Raw genomic sequence first — 26,469 nt, 5'->3', positions numbered from 1 at the left:
GCCACCGTGCCGCCCAAACACAGCTTCCCAGCCTTCTGCCCCAAAGTCTGCTGAGATAGGCCTAACTCCCTCACCCCACCCGCTGGACCCCGAATTTGATTCATTTTGTAATGCAATACGTATTTATTCACCTCTTTATCGCTTAATTTTCATCTGTGGTTTTGGCGTTGCTGTAAAACTGTCCAGTTTGTTTAGGCTCACTAATCAAATATTTTTGGAAGATTAAATTAAAGCACATGATCATATTAAACAAGGGATGATTTAAATGTTAATGTTTGTGAAATAGTTCTGTAATCAATACAAACTAGGTTGCTCTTTTTGCACCCCCCCCCACCACCCATCAATCATTTAGGTGTGATTTCAGCGCATAATTTCTCTTGGGGAACATGGCTATATAAGCCTTTAACCACACACTCCCAACACCCATTTACACAAACACACACAAATCTCTCTGGTGTGGCTGCAGAAGTATTTGTGTGAACATACTCATTGAACACATTACTCTAATTGCAAAAAAAGACAGCATTTTTTTTCCACAGTCTCTCCAAATGGTGTGTGCATCTTCTTTGTTGCCTGCCACTAAAATGTAGCATCCGGTGAACATCCAATCAATAACGCATCTACACAAACAGACCAGATAAATTAAAGAAAGCATACACGAATAGCACAAATTTATCTGGGGACTAAAATGCACAGTTGTTGACATTGCTTCCAGTGACGACATGACTGATGTGAGCCAACGTGTCAGCAGTACAATAGGGAGGAGAGCAGAAGAGAAAAGTCACAGCTGAGGACAGAGGCTAAGATATTATGTAGCTAAGCTCTTTAAAGCTCTGACTCGGGTCCAGCAATACAGATGTGCAGCCGTGGTGTCCTATACATACGTGTCTGCAGGGAGACACAAGGTGACGAATGCAAAAAATAAACTGGTCATAATACCCAAAAAAAAAAAAAAAAAACAACCTTCAGCTTAGGGCACGGCATGTCAAGCATTAACTGGTTTTATTGAATCTCCCCTGAGGTTTTATCTATAAAAGTCACTACAAAATGCTGGGGAGTGAATTACCAGATACCTACCACTAGTTTAGCCCTTTCCAATCCTAGGCTGGAGTTTCTGTGCCCGACTGGAGTGTCAACACAGCGGGGGCTTCCTCTGTTGCAACTGGCTGTACTGCTGCCTGCCCTCTCCGCTCTTTTCTGCTCTGCCTCAGCTCTCAGATTGGATCTGGCTCCTCCTATTACCCAGAATACCATGCAGATTTTTCTGCCGCTGGGGCCTTTTGGGAGCTATTAAGCAGCACCAGGACACAGCGCAGGCATAACAGCAAGCTTTTAGTGACAACCAGATCAGGAAAAGATAGTCACAGAAATCCAGTGATGAAGGTGTGTGTATATACATGTGTGATATGACCAGTCCTCAGTAACCAATTACAGTTACATTTATCTTTCCAGTGACAAGCAATGTAACAAATTGCTATTTCAAACTGGTTAATGATGTTACAGTTAGCAGTTATCATAATGCCAAAGGCCCATTATTATTGCCTCTTGCACTGGAGGACTTTTATTCAGGCTGTCAAGACTGTATTAGGCTTAAATTCTTGCATCTTGTTATCCTTTAATCTGGTATCAAGATTTATATATACATACATACATACATACATACATACATACATACATACATACATACATACATACATACATACATACATACATACATACATACATACATACATACATACTTTGTAAAGGACATGTTGATTTATATATTTCTATTTATGATCGCTGCTTAATTTTTTTTCCTTATACAGCCAGTCATGTTTAATTATTAGCATTGCCATTGTGTTGATGTGCTCGCTAAAACCATGTGTTTTGAAATCAACCACAAAAATTAAACCAGAAAATGAAATCCTTAGTTGAGCCAGAGTGAATGGTTTTTTTCTGAATAGAGACTGCTTGTTTTGGAAACAATGTCATACTATAAACCCAGGACCTGGCCTAAAAACTTGGTAGCTCAGTCATCCACCTAAATACAAGTAAAAGGGATTTTTTTTCCCGTAAAGTAGAACCAATTAACCCAAACTGAACGCAGTGAGATGTAACAACAGAATAAAAACAGTCTGCACAGAAAAAAAAGAAAGTGAACACACACATGCTATGGCAACCGCCTCAACAACTGCACAATTAACAACACGACAGTCTCGTTTTGATGAAAACAGACAACCCGAATCTTAGACGTTTGCTGCAGGGAAACAGGAAATCAGACAGACAAGAACAAGAACTGTGAAATTACTGACAAAATAAGACTGCAAGATAACAATAAATGTAATCTAAAAGAATAACTAGCCTCATCATCCCTGAATGTTTGGTCTAGTCAGACAATCCTCCAATCAGACAGCACAATAATGCAGCTCCAACAAAAACTATTTAACTTGTCACATTTTCACACGCAATCAATAAGACTGTACTCAAAACATTAGAGGTTTCAAGGTGGAAGCTATGTTTGCATCCTGGCTTTTGGAGTCAGCTCAAATAGGATTCATTGTTTGCGTGTATCTATAAAGTGCTTTGGGTGAGGATTCTGCTGCAGTTCTCCACACGACGCTCCCCCAGCTGTGTCGTAAAGTTGTCGATGATACAGCTGCACGGCTGTCGGTAATAATTGCACACAACTTCACGCACATGGGCCTAACTGTCTGGGGACACAACAGTCACAGAAGGCATCTTCATAAGAGACCATTCAGGGAAGAGCTGTGCATCTTTCGGTTTCAGAAAATCAGCACATTCGAGAGCACAAGGATGTTTTATAAGTGGAGTGAAGGGGAACAGCACTCAAAGCTGGGCAGGAGGTTGGCGTATCCATCTACATAATGGACCTTATCCCTCTAGTTAAACTTGCACTGGCCATTATTTTTAAACTATTTTAAGCTTGTTACTCACCAGTAGCTTCAAAGAGGGTAATTTGGAAAAAAAATCAGCAACAAATTCCTCATCTTCATTTCCACTAGCAGTGAAAGCTATTGCCACTGTGTAAAGTGATAACTTTCATTTGCTGTTCAATGTAGAACAATGCTCCACTTCACTGATAAGATGGGTTTATTCACTTTATTCACAAAGCCCAGTAGTAAACACCAAGGATGCCGAAACAAAATAAGCTTAAACCATAAAAGAAAACATGATCGGTAAAACCGCCCATCACATCCTTGGTGTCTCCTACTACACCACGGCGGAAAAGCCCATTGCCACAGCTCCAGAAGGTGATGGGTCAGAGTCACTGGTGGCTTGAACTTTCCAAAATCACGGGTAAACTGCTGTGACTAGAGGCTACCAGAAGACAAATGCTGACTGAATTACTTTTTCCTGTTACCTGCAATCAATCACAGACCAAATTACAAGAGAATGATGATTTAATGAAGTGTTATTTTAAGGTAATCTATCAAAATAATAAATATGCAAATTTTACTGAGTGGAAAAAAAAAATAAACAACCCATTCCTTTCCCTTGGGCCTTCCCTGAATACGTAAGCGATAGATATAGTTCATGCACATGTAAAACATTAGGGTGGTTGTTTTTTTTTGGGGGGGGGGGGGTTTCCACCCTTTTTCTCCCCAGTTGTATCCGGCCAATTACCCCACTCTTCTGAGCCGTCCCGGTCGCTGCTCCACCCCCTCTGCTGATCCAGGGATGGTTGCAGACTACCACATGTCTCCTCCAATGCATGTGGAGTCGCCAGCTGCTTCTTTTCACCTGACAGTGAGGCGTTTTACCGGGGGATGTAGCATGTGGGAGGATCACACCTTTCCCCCAGTTCCCCCTCCCCCCTGAACAGGCGTCCCAACCGACCAGAGGAGGTGCTAGTGCAGCGACCAGGAGACATACCCACATCCGGCTTCCCACCCACAGACATGCACAATTGTGCCTGTAGTGACGCCCAACCAAGTAACACTTGGTAACAGTTAACACAGGGATTCGAACTGGTGATCCCCCCGTGTTGGCAGGCAACGGAATAGACCACTATGCTACCCGGACGCTCCACACTAGGGTTAATATGTCCCTTCATGTATTTCTTAAGAGTGGTTCATTCATTATTTTCATTGCAAGTTCTTTATTCTGGTAAGTTGTACCAATATCATGTGCACCTAAACTTAGTCATAATGCTAAAACAGCCTTGCGTTTTTCCATATATGCTCATGTGTGAATGTTGCTGTCTGGGACTAAAAGTGTTAGCAGCGCTGCTGAGTGTAGCATGCATGCACATGTGATTGCATCCAGTCCATACCTGTGCATGCATGTGTGTGAATGTACACAGGCTTTGATAAGAGGTCTAAGCAGGAGGAGTAAGAGACCATGCCCTCCTCTCATCTCCATCCTAGCTAGCAGGCTGTCCTCATTACTGTCAGTCAGCATCAGGTTTAGCAGTGCCAGGCTCCAGCTCAGTCCTCCGTTCCCTCTGCCCTGCCAGCACCAGCTTGGCCGACTGCTGCCACTGGTGAGCATGGGAGGAACCCCTCAATCCCTCACAAAACATTACAACCCCCCACCCCCAGCAAAGGAGACCGGACCAGCAGAAAGAGAGAGGCTCAGTCAAGAGAGAAGTTACGCACGTGTGTTTGTGCAACATTCATCAGCACATCTGCACCAGTGCATGCAAAGGACACAATATTAAAAGGGACGTTAATATATGCAGTTGAAAATATGAGCTGGAAGCACTCGCATTCTTACATTCACTCATACTCCCATCCCTCACAAGGCCACACATACATACCTAGTGGAAGGAGCTAAAAGCAAACACGAGTGAATTTTAAAATGTGGACGTCACCAAAGGGATGCTCATAAATTGAACGAAGCCATTGCTTTGGCTACGCCTTAACTGGGTCAACCAGTCACTGATTGTGTCTGACCACAGAACAAACAGTCATTCATATGTCTCCGCTTTTGGCCCCGTTTTCATCTGGAGCCATGCCACTCAGGCCACTGAAAGCAAGGGAGCCGAAGGGTCAGGGATTTAAACCCTCCTCTCCAGCCTACGCACAGCAGCCACTGCCTCAGGAGGGGGGAAAATGCAACTCTTTGCGTCAGCTTGCATCTAAGGAGGGTATGTTTGTTTTGGCTACATATCCGTTTTGTCAGGGGGTGAGAGAAAAGTGACAGTGAGGAAAACCCATCAACTCGCTTGTCACTATCCCCTCATCCTGATCAAAGTGGGGTCTCTTTTTTTCTTTCACCAGCAATCAAGATTGTTTCTTAGGTTCAGAGGAAAAGCCAGTGCATTTCCTGTCTGTCGTGAAACCCATTTCAGAAGTGCATTTACTTTGAGGGAAACTAGAACTACACAGATCTATTTGATGGGACATCTTGGTTGCTCAGCAAGATAAGGCAAGTGCCATGTGCTTTGCTATGTGATGCCGCGTCTGTCTAATGGCCTTCACTGCATGCTGTCCCCTTTCTTTCTCCCATCTTCTCAGTCATGCCACACTACATTCTCTCTGGTGCATCAAAAAGACCTTAGAGTAATCTTTAAAAAATAAAAGTTTTTTTTTTAAATGGGAAATTATTTGCACTCTTTCAGTAAGTAAATACTTGGTAGGGTTTGGTTATCACAAACTGGGAATTTAAACAAAGATCTTGATACGCCATTATGTTCTACATTAAGGAATTTTGTCCCTGAATACTCTTTCAGATTTGTGCAGCTGTGCAGTTCTCAGCTAGAAAGGAGGAAGCTGGTGCTTTTAATAAACTCACACGGACATTCAAAGGAGCTGGCAGTGACAGAGGTTTCATCTTCCCAGCAGTGAGCTGTGTCAGTTACAATCAAGATCATTTCGAGATGGGGAATATCATAATGCTAAATCAAGATCAAATAACTGAGCAAGGTGTAAGGCTGGATTTACAAGGCTCTATAAGTCCACCAAGACTGAGAAAAATAAGCTGAACAGAGTACAGACAGGAAAAGACAGAGAAGGAGAGAGGGGGGGACAGGGGGTAGGGATGAATTATAAGAGAGCAATGTAATAGAGGAGACCTTGTACAGGTTTTGTTTGCCTTGGGGTATGAAACTTCCCTCTCGAGCCCCTATCCTTTGTGTCCCTGCAGTTGTTGAGAGCGTGTATGAGACAGTGCCCATGTGGGCGTGAATGGGTGTGCATAGGGGACTCTGCACTTCACACAGTGTCATCATTAGACTTCATTAAAGACTTGGCGTGGAGTTTTCTCCCCCAGCATCTCAATTCTACCCCAGCCCAATCTCTAGCATCACAATACACTCGAGAGCTTTTTTTTCCAGGTAAGAAAATTAAGCACACACTGTCCCTCGGAGAGAGGTGTGGGAGGCATGCAAGACAAGAGGCAAGGGGGCTAGTTAATCTGCCACTCACTAAAAGCATGTGCGTGAGAGAGACGCACATAAAGACAGCAAGAGAGAAAGAATGGGAAAATGAAAGAGAGGCAGAGTTGGACAGAGCAGAGATTTTTAAAAAAAAAGAGAGAGCTTCAGTCAAACGCAGTTCCCAGTTCCAGACGATTTCTAACGGTAGGCCCCGAACAGAGAAGCCACAGACACAGCTGTCACAGGTTGGAATAACATTCGAGCCGGTGCTTTGATGGAGTTTCTGAATGATAAATCAGAACTACTTCCACCGAGGTATGAGCACCACTCGTTTCCCTCCTTATTGACAATAATAGATGCGGCTCAATACCAGAATGGCTCAGAAGTTTGTCATTGCAAAAAGAGTAAACAGCATCTCTAATGGCAGTTCATCAGAATGTTCTCAAAGCTGTCTTTGTTCAGTTCACATCTATTTCAGTACAGATGGAATATTCACTGCCCAGTGACTGCAACTGATGTGGCAACAGGATGTCAAGTGATGGTTTAAGGGGCCTTCGCACTAAACATGCAAACCACCCCTGTGCTATCAAACCCAGTATTGCAACATGCATAAACAAATTTTCTTTGAGTAAAGCGCCAGCTTAGTTGAACTTTTGCACAAAGCATATGATTTGATATGATGTTTTCAAAAAGAAATGAGGAGACAGAGACACCAAGAAATGAGGAAAAAGTAGAATATCTCAATTTTGGCAAACCTTATGGTTAGGGGCACCCTGGTGACTCACCAGGTAGAGCGCATACCACATAAGGCTGAGTCCTTATCACAGCGGCCTGGGTTCGAATCCGGCCCTTTGCTGTATGTCATCTCCTCTCTCTCCCCTGCCTTTCCTGTCTTTCTCTACTGTCACTGTCAAATAAAGGCAAGAAAACGGCAAAAAAAAACAACCTTATGACTAATTATTTAAATTATACTGGGACACTGGAAGGAAATCTATTACCTGGAAGCATATTTCTAATCAAGTTGAACATACAAAGTGTGCTGGAAAATGCAGATTAGCAAACTATAACAAACGGATTCACCATTAATTGAATTTGCTTCTACAATATAATAAAAGGATAGGCTAGTTGGCTCGCGATCGATTTTGTAATCCAAAGATCAATTTGAGTATTCCTCGCCTGAAAACCCCACCTAGTTTACATGTTCTTTCAACGGCGAGCGAGCGAGCAGCAAGACGAGTTAAGCCGCAGTGAGGTTAGCAGTGCACACCACGTTTGGTGTGACAGCCCTATTATGAGGGAAAAACCTTAATGAGGGGGCACAGCCTTGTAAGGGACTACCCTCATTGGTCTGAATGCCTTCTACTTCTTTCCTTTCATTTCGATAGCGAGCCATTAGAAGTCATCTCCCACTGAAGTGCTCCAAGCCTCACAGGCAATTAAAATCATGCTGGGACATGCTATAGTTGTGTGTGACTCCATTGCGTGTAACAACAGTGACAACAGCATCACTACCAATAACACCCAGAGCTGAGAAGCCAATCTCTAGTCACGTTGCCAGCAACCATCACCTTCATTTCTCCTGGATGAGGACACTGGCTCCAGTCAGCATGTTTCAGTGCAAAAGAAAGAGGCCCACAGAGAGGGCGCGCGCACGCGCGTGCACACACACACACACACACACGCACACACATACACAAAAAAATTCTGCACTTATCTCGCTCCTCTTCACTGCTTTCTATGTTGCTGTATTTACAACGGCTTCTGGAAGACCCTTTGGCGATATATTGTCAACTGGAAACTTGCACAGTGAAATAAAGCGAGGGAGGGTACTTAAAGCAGACAGGCGGATGTGTTTTATGTCATACACTAGTGTGTCCTAGCATTATTTGTGCAATAAGTCTTAATCAGAAAGCAATAAAGACAGTTAACTGTTTTCTTTTGTGTTGTTTTAGTGGTCAATATTTTTTTTCCACCTTGGGCATCTCCTAGATGATAAAATGTGTTTACACAAGACAACCAGAGCTGGGGAAAGGGCTTCAAATCATGTGTGCATATTTTCTAACACTGACTGCTTGACCTGAACAAACCTAAACAAATATTTATTTTCATTCAGGGTGATACAGTGTAATACAGTGATACAGTGTAACCTCATGACAACCTTTCTCACACACATTTGTATTCTTGATGCCTAAAATTGCATTTATTTGTTCCTTATTTTAAAGCGAAGAGAAACACTTTGTGATTATAAACCAGGTTTAAGGCTCAGTGGGTTCATCCTAGCACACTTTAGGTGGTAATTTCATAACAAGTTAGCTTGCAATGATATCACACCTTCAGCCATCCGTGAAACAGATGTTAATTGTTGAAAAATATATATTGCTTTCTCTGGGTTTTGCTGTGTAGTGTAAAGATGAAATGCCACATAAAGAAAATAATTTATCTTTGTTCTGTACGTGCATTATTTAGGTCAGCTATATAAAAAGGGCCACAAAGTAAAAAATGATTCTAAATACAATAGGTCTTTCATTTTGACAGAAAGTATTATATAATGTGGTGTTACACTGACTCATTAACATAAATAAGCGACTGATTAGCAATAGGCCTAAAACAAAACTGCTGCTAGTTTCACTTTCCTGCTTTAGCACTGAAACAGAGAGTTGAAATGTGCTTGTTATTTTCAAATCCTGACATTCTTTAGCCAGTCTCAGCTGCACATTCACTAAAGCCCCAGTTACCAGTTACACTGAATGGCTAAAAGGGGACAAGGCATTACTGGTTGTGCACTTTTCATCACATCATCATTGTCCTTTCATTCTCATGTCAATCATCTACAGATGCAACCTAGTCCCTGAATATCTACCCACATAGGCACGGCTCCACTGATGTCTTTTATCCGATGTGTAAAAAGATATTCTCCTGTTGTGCAAAGTCTTTGACACTTCAAAATAAGCTCAATATTCACCTGCGCCTCGTCTCATTTCTGACTTATTTGTCAGTTTGAGCCGCTTCACAACTCGATGGCATTTTTCCATTCACAGCCGATCACAACAAAGGTAGGTTGTTCAAATTAGAGAAGTGCATGGGTGTCTCCGATGCCAGGTTCACAGCAGGAATAATTTGGATCTCTGTGACCAATATCTTTTACATCAATACAAAATGAACTGCTAATGTGGTCTCGTATTTTTCATCAGCTGCAACGCAAAGCAGTCAAGCATTTTTCTGATATTCAACAGACAAAATTTCAATTCTGGCACGTTCAAAGATTTCACATGCTTAAAGCCTGGGTTTTAAAAGTCTAGTGATTGAAAATAAATGCAGTGATGACAGTGCTCTCGCTGATTATTCTTAACTGAGCCTGGCGATAACTCTCTATCCATCTCCTTGATGACAATTTTCAACTCCTCATAGCGTAATGATGTGTGTTGGGTGCAGTCGCATTTATGCCAAGTTGTTTAGTCTGTAATCCCCATCTTCACTTTCTGGTTCAAGTACCCCTGGCTATTTGGAGGTACATGTCCTTTGTTTTCACCTTCACGTTTCCATTTGTTTCTGGCATTATTCTACGTGCAGCACATATAGTTCTCCACCATACTGCAGTGCAGCATTTAGCCTACCAGTAAAAGGTCATTGGCAGGGTTATTTGTGAGGTCATACTTAACTGCGAGAAAATGAATGCTGATTGGTCTCTCCACAATGTTTCCCAAAGCCCTCACTACAGAGGCACCTGCCAAGCCAGGCTTTCCCAAACAGGAAAGAAGACCATTCAGGAATTGCATAAGCAGTCAGGCGGACAGTGGAAGGGAAAGAGGGACAAAGGAAAACATATGCAAAACAGAAAGGGCTGTCTGAATGGCAAACCCTGACTGGGAGTACTTTTAAAGGTCTTAAATGAATTTAAACAAGAGGGGCATTCAATGTTTACCTATCTGGCTTAATCCCATTTCTTTGAGATCCTTTTTTATCCAAACTCTAAATCTACATCTATCCGTCAATCCAGTCATCCATCCAACCACATCCTCTTTAACAAGCTTGCTCTATAGCTCTTTTTTTCTAAGACTTTCCGATGAGCCATCACACCATCAGCATATACTACAATTTTTCTTATGGTATTGTCATTTTACTGAGTTATGTAACAGATAGTGTACCTTATTCTATCTGGCTATTTATCTTGGTCTTCGCTAATAATAAACACCCAGGTACTCCTTTAACAGTATTTTTTAAATAAAATCTCAAAATCCTAACACAAAATATCTCAGGCTTTCTATTTCATCCAAGGTATTAGAAGCAAAGCACGGAAGAGTGGAGGTTAAAGTGACACACTAGTTAATTAAGAAAATGGTACTTTCTCAGGCACATGCCAATATCCTCAAGACACCATGTGCTCTGGCTTTGAAAGCTTTCACTACCAATTCCTCATTTGAAACCCTTTACTACTCTGTAACAATGCTTCTCTCTGATCCAGTGTGAAGGAGAAAATCCATTATCGATCCCACCCAGTTTAGGCGAAAAAGCCCTGATAGTGATGCTGAATAGCATTACGTTGCACTATGCTTTAGCCTCCATATTAAAGCTGGGGGAAGGTGACACAGGGCATGTCCACAAAGACCTTGACTACATATCGGTACTGTCTGCACACACTATAGCCCATACTTCACTGTAACAAAAGACCTTTTTGGACCAGATATCAAGCTAGGCGATATACTACAGAAAAAGATAATACTTATCATCAACAGGTTGCTAAGGTCTAATATGTCCACTAGACTGTAACTGCTTTGTTTCAGAGAAACAGGAGCTAGCAATAGAAAAAAAAAAATCTGAAATGGAGGCCAACCAGGTGGTTCTCCTTTGCAGTGAAAATGAAACAACCATGCCTTCTTTGTAATTATTGTGTAAGCACACCACAGAAGCTCAGGTAGTTAAGAGATAAGAGTTTCATTCTGAGCTAAGATAATGACCAGTTAGTTCTTACCTTAGGCTGGCCACGACGGGGAAAGGCAACCTTAGGATCAATCTGGAAAAAAAAAGAATAATAACAAAGTAACGTCACATGCGTATTTCATACATCGAACTCAACAAAAAACATGTTAAGTGTCAAAAAAGCCAGGTGAGAGTCATTGATCGGATATGACAGGTAGAAAATGGGTGTTGCGAGGCTTCTAACAACACCAGATATTTCTAGTTATTGAGGAGGATGCAGCAAATCAGCCTGTTTCTCCATCTTATGCTTGTTATCCCATTAGCCAGACATGTCTCTCAGGGATATAGAGATGTGTGGTAGGAGCCATATCAATATCGCATTCACAATGAAGAGAAATTATTTCATGCAACAGTGTCAAGCTATCTTCTCCTTACTTTAATACAAGGCTCTCAAAAAGAGAACTTGAAAACCATCTCATTCAAACTGACTTTTTAAAAGGAAAAACAAACAGTTCAAAATTGCTCTCTTGCAGAAAATTACTTATTTGTGTTCAGCAGAGCAATTCCTTCATGTTGCTGAATATTTTTCTGTGTGTATTTCAAGGATTTCCTACAGGGTGAATGTGAGCATTCACCGGTATGCATGGTCAGTGAAATGTACTATAAATCTGTGGCCAAATTTTTTTTCTCTTTCAGTATACCCAGACAGAGGAGCTGTAAACTACACTTAAAGATGTGAAATGTTCAGTTAGCTGCATAAATAAACTGTACCAAGTCTGTCAAATTATTTGAATATCAACTTGCCAACCAATTCTATATATTCAGGAAAGCTAAAACGTTTGATTTAGTTAGAAGAAAAGGCCGAAAGCAAACAATGTTAGCCTGTATTGTGGAGGACGAAAAAAAATGAGCCAATACAAACAAAGAAATGTGGCCATCTGTGCCAATCAATTTTGTGTATGAGATCGAATACATTTTTGTGTGTGTGATGGAAGGTCACGATGGCCAATGTCATTGTCATATTTTGTGTCTGTCTCAGTAATGACTGTTAGCTTTCCAAATCAGGTCAAATTGAGAGATGAATTCAATGACACCTGGGTGTGGAAACCCTGCTTGTAATGAATTCCATTTAAAGATTTGTTTTAGAACTTAGCCTCGGGAATAACCGATTGAAACTCAATTATTTTGTGTGCCCTCTTTGTGCAAAGACAACACTATATGCTCTGAATACCCAAGTACTGCACTTTTCAATGTAGCCTACCTTTTTAGCAGATGTGAAACAAATCAGACTGCAGTTACCACACTACATCAGCTAATTGTTCCTCTATCTTGCTGAGCATTTTCATTTACCATGAAAACTGCCGTTTCAAAAAACACAACAAATAATTTCAACACAACTGCAGCTGAGGTTGTACAGTCATTTTTATGTCAGCTTACAATTTTAAGATTATTAAAGAGTCTGGGAAAATATGCTCATAAAATTGTAAACCCGTTGAAATATTCAGCTATTAAAACGGCCATACGATGCAGCAATTTGTCCAGATTACCCACAAAGCAATGCAACCAAATTAGGCAATGAGGACTCACTACCCAATCCATTTGAGTGAGCTCGCAGCAGCACCTTTTTAGGTCACTGCTCATGATGAATGACTCCTTTGGGATATTTGTAAAAATGGGGAGGAGAGATTCTATTATGTTCCTTTTGTTTACATATCAGTGTTCAAGTCATAACTGCTTTTAAGACAGTTTAGAGTAAACCATGAGATTGGCAATCCCCCTCACAATTGATAGTCATACAGAATCAAGTATTTCCCTCTTTTTTACATGATATTCTGCCTTACTGGTATTATATTCCACTTTGACAGACAGACAGGTTTTTCTTTGTTCACCAAACCTGAGGCTCCTACAACGCAGCTATTGTTCTCCCATATTGACACTTGATCAACAAATTTTTTAACACTAGAATGACCAAGACGGTCATTATGACCACTGATCTGCCTACAGTGGATGTATATGATTAACTGACGATCAATTAATCACAGTTTAGATTTTTAGCTTCCAAAAACATATTAAATCGACACTGTATGCAAAGTGCTTTTTTTTTTTTTTTTTTTTGCTGAAGTCTTTGCCATCACAAGAGTGCGTCATCTAACTTTCATTGCTTAAATACTGAGCAAGACCAAAATCAAGCAAACTGAAGCAGGCAAACTGTATAAAAACCGTGTGGGTGCATTATACCTGAATAGAAGACAACATCCACAGTGAACACTGTAACACAGTGTTGAATTTCAACAAGTACGAGCACAACACTGTCCCATCTGAAAAGCTAGCATCCGACCGTTTTGGTACAAGCTGATAGTATATCACTGTGATGGCCTGGCGGCCTGTCCAGGGTGTCGCCCCGCCTGCCGCCCAATGACTGCTGGGATAGGCTCTAGCATCCCCGTGACCCTGAGAGCAGGATAAGCGGTTTGGATAATGGATGGATGGATGATAGTATATCACAACAGCAGAGGCGTGATATCTTCTTCAAGAAGAGGAGTCGCAATGTTGGGGGGGGGGGTTTTTCAAAAATATTGATATTTTAAAAAAATTAAATTGTAATATCATGTGCTATTCTAGCGAAGACACAATAAATGGGGTTTGCAGTTGCAGCTTGATAGTTTATTTTGCTGTTATTTCATGTTCTCCCTCTGTCTCTGTACTCCTGCTCCCAAATGACAAGCACACTCAGAGTCAGCTGGGGGCAGGACGACTCACAAACTCACAACAAAATTCATTCCAACGTAAGCCAGGATATTGTCAAAAATATGTCATTCGAAAGAAATGAGTGAGACTTTATCCCCGTCAAAAAAGATTCATTTAAATAATTCCTCTCAAATCATCTCCAATATCACCAACCAGCGAGCTTTGCCAATGTAGAAAGAGCAATACCCTTTTTCCACTATTGTGCTGAGGCCGTATGAGGGCGCTGTGTGCCACATCATGAAAATGTTAAAACAAAATAAGCAACTATCAAAAAACTGAGGCAAGAGCCCAAGAAATTTGGCAGTGGACAAGAGAACAACTTCAAGTCCTCCCAACTCCTGGTTAAGTGCAGGTATGGGTTAGGTATTGTTAAGCTTAGGATATCGATCCAGGGGAGCGGTCAGCCATCCCTTAGCAGCACCGTGTAGTGACAACAGGGTGGTACTTTCGGTGCATTCAGAACAAGTATATGGTCATTTTTTGATGGTCAGAGATTTTGTTATAATGCTAGCAAGAAGTTGTATGCACGGTTACCATTTGTGTTTCCATTTAGAGTTGGTGCTGAAATCAGAACTAGAAACTCCCACAGAAAAGCTACTTTGACAACAAATGACATCATGCAACGGCGTCCATCTAACGCACATCCAGCGCTGGGGTCCATGTCTCTTCCAATGACCACAACACAGACTCAGACATTTTTGTTGTTTGCTGGTGGACTATTGCCTGCTCGTTGCAATTTCAAAAGCGCTGTAGGATCAGTGCAGGATGTAAGAATGGCAGTGTAAGATATTGCAACAACCACAATGACTAGACTCGCTAGCCCTTGGTTAATGGGTTGGACCCCTCAGTCGACTGGTTAACAAAGTCGCCCATGGTCTGGGAGACCCGGGTTCACGTCCTGACTGCAGCGGTTCCCGGCTGCCCCCTGAATTCGCTACATTGGAGTCAGAAGTGGGATGGTGAGGCCATCAGAAGCACATGCGCCCAGAGGCATGAGGGAGCTGATATGCACGGGGACACGCTTCCCGAAGGAATGGGGTAGCATAATGACCACAGATGACTGGTTTCGCTAGCCCTTGGCTAATGGCTTTGATCCTTTATTTGACTGGTTGGTTGACTGGTGGACTGCAGTCGCCTGTGGTGCGGGAGAACCGGGTTCGCGTCCTGGCTGCAGTGGTTCCCGGCTGCCCCCCGAATTCGCTACATTGGAGTCATAAGTGGGATGGTGAGACCATCGGAAGCGCGTAAGCCCAGCGGTGTGAGAGAGCTGATATGCTGAAGCGCGGGGACGCGCTTCCCGAAGGAAGGGGGTAGCGTAATAACCACAGATGACTAGACTTGCTAGCCCTTGGCTAACGGTTTGGACCCTTTAGTTGACTGGTTGGTCGACTGGTTGACCGTAGTCGCCCGTGGTGTAGGCGACCTGGGTTCACTTCCCGGCTGTGGCGGCGGTTCCTGGCTGCCCCCTGAATTCACTACAATATCAACACCATATCAAAGATGGTTCCTAAGAAAAAGACACACAACCCTGCATCTTTTTGCTGTTCAAAAGGATAGAGTGCCGTGTCTTTCCCAGGGGCATCGCTGGACATGATGTGATTGTAAACCCAATCAGTGAATACCAACGTCTTTAACCATTTTGTGAGAGGCATTTCACCGACCTGTTACAAATGGTAGCAAATTCAGAAGTGTTGTGAAATTTAAAAAAATCCAAAATGTAGCTATTTTATGGCGGAAAAAAATGTTTTTCTTGCATTTGCACAAGAAAGGATATGCTTTTGGATGTGGCAATCAAGGTGCTAAAAAGCACAATAAAGATTAAAGTCACTGATTAGAATTAATTTCAAGTGATGTTTTTCAAAGATGGTTATGAATATTGTACCACCCGATGACTGCTGGGATAGGCTCCAGCATCCCTGTAACCCTGAGAGCAGGATAAGCAGTTTGGATAATGGATGGATGGATGAATGGATTATTATTGCAGTGACCAAGGGGAGCAGTCGCTGGACTACTGACAGCTATGCGCTGGGGGAGCGCAAGGGATTACGGGACTGTTAACGTTCATGTCAGATCATTGTTTTAGTAATGTTGTGTTCATGTTTTGATTATTGTTGTATTGCTTGTTTGGGGGTTCGACTTGGACTCGTAGACCATTTTACTGACTGACTGACTGTAGGACTGTAATTAATACTGGCGTGTTCAAGAATGACCTCGTTAGGGGAAGATATTGTTCGAAGGGGCAAAATAATGGCGCATTCCTCGGGTTCTGTGGTGTATGGGGCAAAGGAGCAACCATACAAATGAAATCCTTGCTTGCCTCTTCCTTACCCATAAGTTCTGTACAGTTCTGACAGTGTTACACAGTACTTTAGCGAATTCAGGAGGCAGCCGGGAATCCGCAGCAGCCAATACGCAAACCCGGGTCACCTGCACCATGGGTCACCTGCACCATGGGTCACCTGCACCGTGGGTAACTGCGTTAACCAGTCGACTAAAGGGTCTGACCCCTTAGCCAAGGGGTAGCGAGTCTTGTTATCTGTTGTTGTTACACAACCCGCCTCCTTCGGGAAGCGCATCCTCGCACTTCAACATACCAGCTCCCTCCAAGTAGTACCGGCTGCAGCCTGTGGGAAGGCGGAGTTGGCCGTCCAGCCCATCCAGCCCGTCCAGCCCTGCCCACATTCACCGTCCACCCCTGGCCACATACGTCACCGTGCTTCGTTCCCAAGCCCACACGTTCCCAAGCCCACATTAATTACCCACTGTGCTTTTGATTTGGCAGCTTTACCCCACAGGTCCAGCCCCGAAACCAATAAACAGGACTACTTTATATGTTACTACAGGGCAGAAAGGTGGCACAATGGTTAGCGTGGTCACCTCACAGCAAGAAGGTTCTGGGTTCAAGCCCCAGGGTAATCCCCCCTTCGGGGGGGGGGGGTCATCCTGGATCGTCCTCTGTGTAGAGTTTGCATGTTCTCCCCGTGTCTGCGTGGGTTTCCTCCGGGTGCGCCGGTTTCCTCCCACAGTCCAAAGACATGTAGGTCAGGTGAATTGGCCAAAAGTAATATTGACAACAATTCACTGCAATAAAACGCATCCGATTCCTAATAAGATTGTAATGAGCTTCTGGATTACTGTAGCAAGGCAATTTAACACTCACCGACATAATGCGAGTTTCGTCTTCCAGACTACTTTTTAACCCGGAATCAGAAAAGGGAAAAGGTCACGTGAATCCTAAAATTATGGATTTGGATTTTGCATAAATTATGAAAATAAATTCTGTGCGAACAAAGGCTTATAATATTGACACGTTTTGTTCATCAAGATAATCCCCACAAATCAACCAACTTTTTAACGAATTTTGATCCACACAGGCAATTAATATAAGTTTGAAGCACATAATAGCTTCAAAATTAGCAGTCGTGATATTAGCGGCCATAATTTGTGTTGCAGAACAAAACTTGAAACTCTTTTAGACATTATTTTCAGCATAAATCACTGTCACTGTCAATCCATTGTAGGTGGGCGGGGCTGGACCTGTGGGCGGGGCTGGACGGCCAACTCCGCCTTCCCGCGGGTTGCAGCCATTACCTTCTCACTCCCTCGCGCCTCTGGGCACAAGCCTTTCCGATGGCCTCATGGTCTCACATCCTCCTTCTGACACACCAATGTAGCATCCCAAAAACTATTGGGCATGGAAGTCATCTTTCATAAATGCCATAGAAGGATTGCATCTATCAGCTAGTGAGCAGCTACCTTCTGTCAAAATGGTTGCGAGAACAGTCCGCGCATCATGTGAGAAGGACTCGAGCTGTGCATGGAAGACTGCTATGGCTCCCCAGACGTTGTTGAAAAGTCTCTTTTCGACAGGATTAACAACTTTCCAAAGATCAGTAATAACGATGCTGTAAAACGTCAGGAGCTTGGAGATCTCCAGAAAGTGGCGTCTGCTAAATATGAAGGTTATTTACCTGGACTTACCGATCTTGACACCGCCCATGGTGCATCTGGCCTCTGGGCGCACGCGCTTCCAATGGCCTCATGGTCTCACATCCCACTTCTGACACACCATCCATCCATCCATTGTCTTAACTGCTTATCCTGCTCTCAGGGTCGCAGGGATGCTGGAGCCTATTCAAGCAGTCATTGGGCAGCAGGCGGGGAGACACCCCGGACAGGCCACCAGACCATCACAGGGCACTTCTGACAAACCAATATAGTGAATTCAGGGTCAGCCAGGAACTGCCACAGCCGGTACATGAACCCAGGTCTCCCGCACCATGGGCGACCACGTTAACCAGTCGACTAAAGGATCCGACCCATTAGCCAACCGGCTACTAGCGAATCTACTCATTCATGATCGTTACAATACCCCCTCCTTCAGGAAGCGTGTCCCCGCACTTCAGCATACCAGCTCCCTCATGCCTCTGGGCTCACACGCTTCCGTTGGCCTCACCATCCCACTTCTGACACAACAATGTAGCGAATTCTGCGAGTGGGAAGTCGGATGTGGGTATATGTTCTGGTCGCTGCACTAGCGCCTCCTCTGGTCGGTCGGGGCGTCCCCGGATCGGCAGCAAACAGGACGGCTCAAAAAGAGTGGGGTAATTGGCCAGATACACATTGGGGGGGGAAAGAAATGTAGCGAATTCCTGGGGTTAGCGAGTCTATTCATCCGTGGTTGTTACAGTACAGTACTCCCGGTGTCGTGCTGTGTATGGGCCATGGTTGTTGCGATTGAAAGGCATCTCTGCCTCTCACTCTATCACGCCGAATCCTCACATTATATTTTCGCCATGTTAACTGTACATTGAACATTTTATATCGTGACAGTCCTAACGCTGGGATCAGACTACACGATTTCAGCCCAATTGTGACATTACCGACAAATTTCCAGCGTCGAGCCCCAATTAGGAACGTTGGGAATAACGAACGGGCGTCTTTACCCGTGTAATGTCACATAATCGAAGAACAGTATGCGGCATCTAGGACGCCCCACGACACCCCAACGAAAAGTCAGGTCAGGTTTTTTTTTTCCCCTGACTAATCTGACCTCTCCTATGACGTATCCTTGACGTTGACCAATAGGATGACAGAGTGTTTTCTGGTGCACATGTAAGCATGGTAAAGAGGAAGTGATGCTGCTATGGCTGCCGTCCGGTGGAACAATGAAACTGAGGAAAGATTCGTTGAGTAATGGCAACAATACCCCTGTCTTTCTGACGCTTCCTTGAGGGAGGCCAATGACAGGGTCAAAAATGATAAGCTAACTGTTGGCGAGAAATAGCGGAGGCACTTCAGCAACCCGGTGAGAAGCTGTTAAGCTATGTTAGGTTATTGTTCCCTAGTGGCACTAGCTGCAATAGCGTCCACAATTGGTTTTTGATTTTTGTTTTTTTGATAACTTCTACTTCTAAAAAGGACCACTCGATAACTTAATGCTCCAAGCTCAACTTTATCTAGGCCGGGCAAAAACAATACTTTTACGCTTACGCTGACTATCTTGTAGGGGTGACGGGGTTTACCACACGGGGACAAAACGAAATAGAGCGAACCCCACAACCCAGAAACTCATGAAAACAGCGTCTCCTTATAAACAGCTACTCCTAGCGGGAGTATAGCTATACTACTAAGTGACCCGCAACCAAGTTGCGGTGATCATGACGTTTATTAGCTATCCACCCGTCTACATCTCCCTCCTCTTCATCCTGCCAGCTAACCGCCTTCCCCCTGCTCCTAACCCCCCCCACTCCAACTCCCTCCCCCCAAACGCTCAGAATCACGTGAAATGCCAAGAAAAGCAGTTTTTAGCCATTTTTAGAAAATGCAGATTTTGCATAATTATGCATAATTATTGCAATAACACAGCCACTGAGGATGCACAAGCCAGTGCATCCTTAGTGCTGGTCCCAAGCCCGGACAAATGGGGAGGGTTGCGTCAGGAAGGGCATCCGGCGTAAAATCTTTGCCAAATCAAATATGCGGATCATAAATAAGACTTACATACCGGATCGGTCGAGGCCCGGGTTACCAACGACCGCCACCGGTACTGTTAAGCAGCAGGGTGTCGGTGGAAACTATGCTACTGTTGGGCGAAGGAGAGGGGGAAAGCATATCCAGAGGCAGCTAGAGAGGAGGAAGGGTAGGCATGTGGAGGTGAGAGTTGGAACTTTGAATGTTGGCACTATGACTGGTAAAGGGAGAGAGCTGGCTGACATGATGGAAAGAAGAAAGGTAGGCATACTGTGTGTGCAAGAGACCAGGTGGAAGGGGAGTAAGGCCAGGAGTATCGGAGGTGGGTTCAAACTCTTCTACCATGGTGTGAATGGGAGGAGTAATGGGGTAGGGGTAATTCTGAAGGAAGAGTATGTCAAGAGCGTGCTGGAGGTGAAGAGAGTGTCAGACAGAGTGATGAGTATGAAGCTGGAAATTGAAGGTTTATTGCTGAATGTTATCAGCGCATATGCCCCGCAAGTTGGGTGTGAGATGGATGAGAAAGAAGAATTCTGGAGTGAGTTGGACGACATGGTGGAGAGGGTACCCAAGGAGGAGAGAGTCGTGATTGGAGCCGACTTCAATGGACATGTTGGTGAAGGGAACAGAGGTGATGAGGAGGTGATGGGAAGGTATGGAGTCAAGAAGAGAAATGTGGAAGGACAGATGGTGGTCGATTTTGCGAAAAGGATGGAAACGGCTGTGGTGAATACATATTTCAAGAAGAGGGAGGAACACAGAGTGACATACAAGAGTGGAGGAAAGTGCACACAGGTGGACTATATCTTATGTAGAAGGCGCGATCTAAAAGGGATTGGAGACTGCAAGGTGGTGACAGGGGAGAACGTAGCTAGGCAGCATCGGATGGTGGTCTGTAGGATGACTTTGGAGACCAAGAAGAGGAAGCGAGTGAAGACACAGCCGAAGATCAAATGGTGGAAGTTGAAGAAGGAAGACTGTTGTGTGGAGTTCAGGCAGGAATTAAGACAGGCACTGGGTGGTAGTGAAGAGTTGCCAGATGGCTGGACAACCACTGCAGAAATAGTGAGGGATACAGCTAGGAAGGTACTTGGTGTGTCATCAGGACAGAGGAAGGAAGACAAGGAGACTTGGTGGTGGAATGAGGAAGTACAGAAAATTATACAGAGGAAAAGGTTGGCAAAGAAGAAGTGGGATAGTAAGAGATATGAAGAAAGTAGACAGGAGTACAAGGAGATGCAGCGTAAAGCAAAGAGAGAGGTGGCAAAGGCAAAGGAAAAGGCGTATGGTGAGTTGTATGACAGATTAGACACTAAGGAAGGAGAAGAGGACTTGTACCGATTGGCTAGACAGAGGGACCAAGCTGCAAAGGATGTGCAGCAAGTTAGGGCGATCAAGGATAGAGATGGAAATGTGATGACAAGCGAGGAGAGTGTGCTAAGAAGGTGGAAGGAATACTTTGAGGCGCTGATGAATGAAGGAAATGAGAGCAAGAGAAGGCTGGATGATGTAGGGATAGTGAATCAGGAAGTTCAGCGGATTAGCAAGGAGGAAGTGAGGGCAGCTATGAAGAGGATGAAGAGTGGAAAGGCAGTTGGTCCTGATGACATACCTGTGGAGGCATGGAGATGTTTAGGAGAGATGGCAGTGGAGTTTTTAACTAGATTGTTTAACACAATCCTGGAAAGTGAGAGGATGCCTGAGGAGTGGAGAAGAAGCATACTGGTACCGATTTTCAAGAACAAGGGCGATGTGCAGAACTGTAACAACTACAGAGGTATAAAGTTGATCAGCCACAGCATGAAGATTTGGGAAAGAGTAATAGAAGCTAGGTTAAGAGGAGAGGTGATGATCAGCGAGCAGCGGTATGGGTTCATGCCACGAAAGAGCACCACAGATGCGATGTTTGCTTTGAGAATGTTGATCGAGAAGTATAGAGAAGGCCAGAAAGAGTTGCATTGTGTCTTTGTAGATTTAGAGAAAGCTTATGACAGAGTGCCAAGAGAAGAGGTGTGGTATTGTATGAGGAAGTCAGGAGTTGCAGAGAAGTATGTAGGAGTGGTGCAGGATACGTATGAGGGAAGTGTGACAATGGTGAGGTGTGCGGTTGGAATGACAGATGGGTTCAAGGTGGAGGTGGGATTACATCAAGGATCGGCTCTGAGCCCTTTCTTGTTTGCAATGGTGATGGACAGGTTGACGGACAAGATCAGGCAGGAGTCTCCATGGACGATGATGTTCGCGGATGACATTGTGATCTGTAGCGAGAGTAGGGTGCAGGTTGAGGAGAGCCTGGAGAAGTGGAGGTATGCACCGGAGAGAAGAGGAATGAAAGTCAGTAGGAGCAAGATGGAATACCTATGCGTGAATGAGAGAGAGGACAGTGGAATGGTCAGGATGCTAGGAGTGGAGGTGACAAAGGCATTTGAGTTTAAATACTTGGGGTCAACTGTCCAAAGTAACGGGGAGTGCAGTAGAGAGGTGAAAAAGAGAGTGCAGGCAGGTTGGAGTGGGTGGAGAAGTGTGTCAGGAGTGATTTGCGACAGAAGGGTACCAGCAAGAGTTAAAGGGAAAGTTTACAAGATGGTTGTGAGACCAGCTATGTTATATGGTTTGGAGACAGTGGCACTGATGAAAAGACAGGAGGCGGAGCTGGAGGTGGCAGAGTTGAAGATGCTAAGATTTTCACTGGGAGTAACGAAGAAGTACAGGATTAGGAGCGATTATATTAGAGCAGTGTTTCTCAACCGGGGGTCCGCGGAACCCTAGTGGTCCGTGGTGTAATTGCAAGGGGTCCATGAAAATAAAATATCTTTAAAAAAAAGATCCTATGACATTTATAGAAATAGGATTATTTTACTCAAATGTGACTGAGACCTTTATCTACCTAAACTATAAAGGGTAACAGGACTTTTTTCTCTAATTACATCTGTTTCACAAGTGTAATTTATTGTATTTTAATAAGAGATCTCGCTCCCGTTTGCATTGTTAAAAGTTACTGCATAAAAATTCTGTTGTTACATATATCTGAAAGTTACTGAATACATATTCTGTTTTGTTACATATATCTGAAAGTTACTGCATAAGAATTCTGTTTTGTCAACTATATCTAAGTTACAACTGAAAGCTCTTATTTTTGCCCCAAAGAGTGAATAAATGCTATAATGCAATTTAAAATGCAGTTTCTACTGTTTCTATCAAATTGCAACCCCCCTCTCCCAAGATCAGGTGGAGGGGTCCTCAGGGTAGATCAAAAATACGCAGGGGGTCCAGGACCCCAAAAAGGTTGAGAACCACTGTATTAGAGGGACCGCTCAGGTTGGACGGTTTGGAGACAAAGCAAGAGAGGCAAGATTGAGATGGCTTGGACATGTGTGGAGGAGAGATGCTGAGTATATTGGGAGAAGGATGCTGAACATGGAGCTGTCAGGGAAGAGGAGAAGAGGAAGGCCAAAGAGGAGGTTTATGGATGTGGTGAGGGAAGACATGCAGGTGGCTGGTGTGACAGAGGAAGACGCAGAAGACAGGAAGAAATGGAAACGGATGATCCGCTGTGGCGACCCCTAACGGGAGCAGCAGAAAGTAGTAGTAGTAGTAGTTGATGCATAATTATTGTAATTATATTTTAATTTTCTGCTATTTTTCTGGTCCTCTCTGGAGCAATACCTACCACCTCCAAAAGAAATTAGGATCATAAATGCTTTAGTTTTCGGTCCCGCTATCCACACTAACACACACAAACGCTAACACCACACACACACACACACACACACACACACACACACACACACACACACACACACACACACACACACACACACATTCCGAACATATATGAGTAGAAGGTGCGAAAGTACCCACACCTGTACGACATGTCACAGAGAGGATACATACCACCGTCTCTTCAGTTTATGTTCTTGTAGCGCCAGGAGGCAAGAGCATCTCTTCCTCGTCGTCAGTGTCGGACGCCATGACAGAAGAGTGTAAACAACACGCAAGCATTGTGGGTAATGTAGTGTTTCACGGACAATTTTACAGGAAACTACAACGCGGAAGTGCGCTCCACTATGGAAGCCCAAATGACTGGGGACATTCCTCGTGGAGTCCGCTCCGCGTACGTTCCGCCCGAGTATGTTTGGGCCTTTAAATCTGATTCATCAGATAAGACACTCGGACACTTCCACGCGCGCAACAGCGGACAACTTTATTGTTCGTCAGACCCGCCAAAACCCGAACCGCCCGCACGCGCTGATTTACACTGAAAAACAGAAAACTTTATTGAGTTCACTTCACGTGACAGCCACCATATACGCCCGTGCTCGACCCATGCAAATGCGACTGTGACGTTGTGGCTTATTTCACGGACGCTTTGTATTTCCAACGCTGCTCACTGTCTCCGCCCGCCATCCAGCAACCCGTTAAGAACGCGAGGTTTGTGCGAACGGCGGAAAGAGCCGAGGCGTGACGTAGCCAGAGCCCGCCATCTTGTTGAACTGCTCAGGATTCTGAAGGGATTCCACATATTTTATGCATATTCCGCATATTATGCATAATTTTAATGTTCTGCTATTTTTTATAGGTGCCCCCGATCATCCCCAATAACCTCCAAAAAGAATCAAGGCCCCAAGTGCTTTAGTTTGGCCGTTTATAGACTCCCACACAGACACACACCGGACACACATTGTGAAAATACAGGAGTCGATTACCATAATCCTAATTAGCATTAATTTACTTTATAATGATCACATTACGACACTTTTCTTTTTCGTTTCGGAATACAAGACCGCCAGTATCACACATCGCGTTTCTGTAACCATGATTGACAATTTCTTGACCCTCCTCCCGACGACCTATGAAATCGCGCAAGATCGTGAAAGGCACATGGCTGTGTTATAGTAGAACTGGATACGGCGCCGCCACTCAGCCTTGCAGCCAATTTTTTCCAGTGGTCACTCGCGGTATTGCAGCGAAAAAAATCCCCTGCGGCCCAAAAAGCATTTTCCCCATAGACCACCATAGTAAAAGAGACGCTTGTAAAACTGTTGACAGGACACCTGCAGCTATAATCATGGTCAATTATTACTCTTTGAGTTGTATATTTTTAAACCATAGGAGTTCAATCTTCTTTTTTTAATTCCAAAGCCCAGGAATTTTTTTCCTGCATGACGTCACGGCTGTGTACGAGCACTCTACGCGCTGTCATGTGTCTCAGGAACGAGGATCTTTGCTAGGTTATACGAACGCTGATCTGATGAACGAAAATCAAAGGTAAGGGTGAATAAATGACACAAAGCTGAGCCCTCTCTTTCACACACCAAGATATTTGAGTTTGTGGTTTTGCGTCGCATTTATTGGTTACTTGTTAGACTTTGTTTTGAACGTAATTGTTTGTTTTGGGCCGTTTGTATAAATACATCCATGGTTTTAAGTCCTAAGTAAGTCCCGTAGTAGTCTTATGATGCATCCATGAAGTCCGCTAGCATAGCATTCATGAACATTAGTTACCTAAAAATGCGACAAGGGGGCCTTAGCCGGGAAAATATTTACTCCGAGAAGATCGTGCCGTGACACCGGGTCCTGACCGCGGTTCGCTCGTTCTCATAGCCTATAGGCATGATGGGAGTAACACTACAGCGCATATTCAGTGGGCCCCATGTACCCGGAAGTAACCCAAAAGCCAGAAACTTTTTCGGCGTATGCAATTTTCGCGTCCGGGTAGCATAGCCGTCTATTCCGTTGCCTACCAACACGGGATCGCCGGGTCGAATCCCCGTGATAGCGCCGGCTTGGCCGGGCGTCCCTACAGACACAATTAGCCGTGTCTGCGGGTGGGAAGTCGGATGTGGGTATTTGTCCTGGTCGCTCCACTAGCGCCTCCTCTGGCCAGTCGGGGCGCCCCCCGGATCGGCAGGGAGTGGGTGGAGCGGTGTCCGGGACGGCTCAGGAAGAGCGGGGCAATTGGCTAGATACAATTGGGGAGAAAAGGGGGAGGATTAAAAAAAAAAAAGGCGAGCAATTCTCATATGAATGAACAGGCGCCTAGATCCGGTATCAAGTTCTACTATAATACATCCATGGAAAGGCAGCATACGATGTTTGGTTGGGGTCATACTTGTCGTATTGCCAGTCTCCCGGCCAAGACACTGCAAGAATTTATGGCACTATGATTGCCTAATCTGACATGGTGACCAAGACAAAAATATCATGTAGTCTGAGCCCGGCTTTAATCACAATCTTCCCAACGGTCTATCATTTCATTATTTGTTAGGAGAAAATGCACGGAAGAATGGGCAGAGGTAATCACTCAAAGTTCTACGCTAAATGATTGAAAAGGACATGATGCCTATTAACATGGTGGACGGCACAGATTTTTGGGAGCAGATGGACTATGTTGAACCAGGTTATGTTATCCCAACAAGTCACCATCGGTAGCCACATAGGAAAAAAAAAGAGAAGGGACATCTAAAAGCACAGCTAGTTTCAGCTGACAAGGATGGCTATCATACCCG

At 44.1% G+C, this 26,469-nt stretch overlaps 1 protein-coding gene across 7 annotated transcripts in view; it reads right to left on the bottom strand.

The window, feature by feature from the left end:
• LOC130117222 (RNA-binding protein Musashi homolog 2) overlaps positions 1 to 26,469 on the bottom strand; it is a 400,440-nt gene that overhangs the window by 358,421 nt on the left and 15,550 nt on the right. For all 7 annotated transcript variants that reach the window (XM_056285409.1, XM_056285408.1, XM_056285406.1 and 4 more), the window contains exon 5: positions 11,292 to 11,333. In XM_056285409.1, coding sequence (XP_056141384.1) covers positions 11,292 to 11,333 — 42 coding nt within the window. The remainder of the gene's footprint in view (positions 1 to 11,291; positions 11,334 to 26,469) is intronic.

The sequence above is a fragment of the Lampris incognitus genome, chromosome 8, assembly GCF_029633865.1.
Source record: "Lampris incognitus isolate fLamInc1 chromosome 8, fLamInc1.hap2, whole genome shotgun sequence".
NCBI lineage: Eukaryota > Metazoa > Chordata > Actinopteri > Lampriformes > Lampridae > Lampris > Lampris incognitus.
This window is presented reverse-complemented; position numbering and strand designations above follow the sequence as displayed.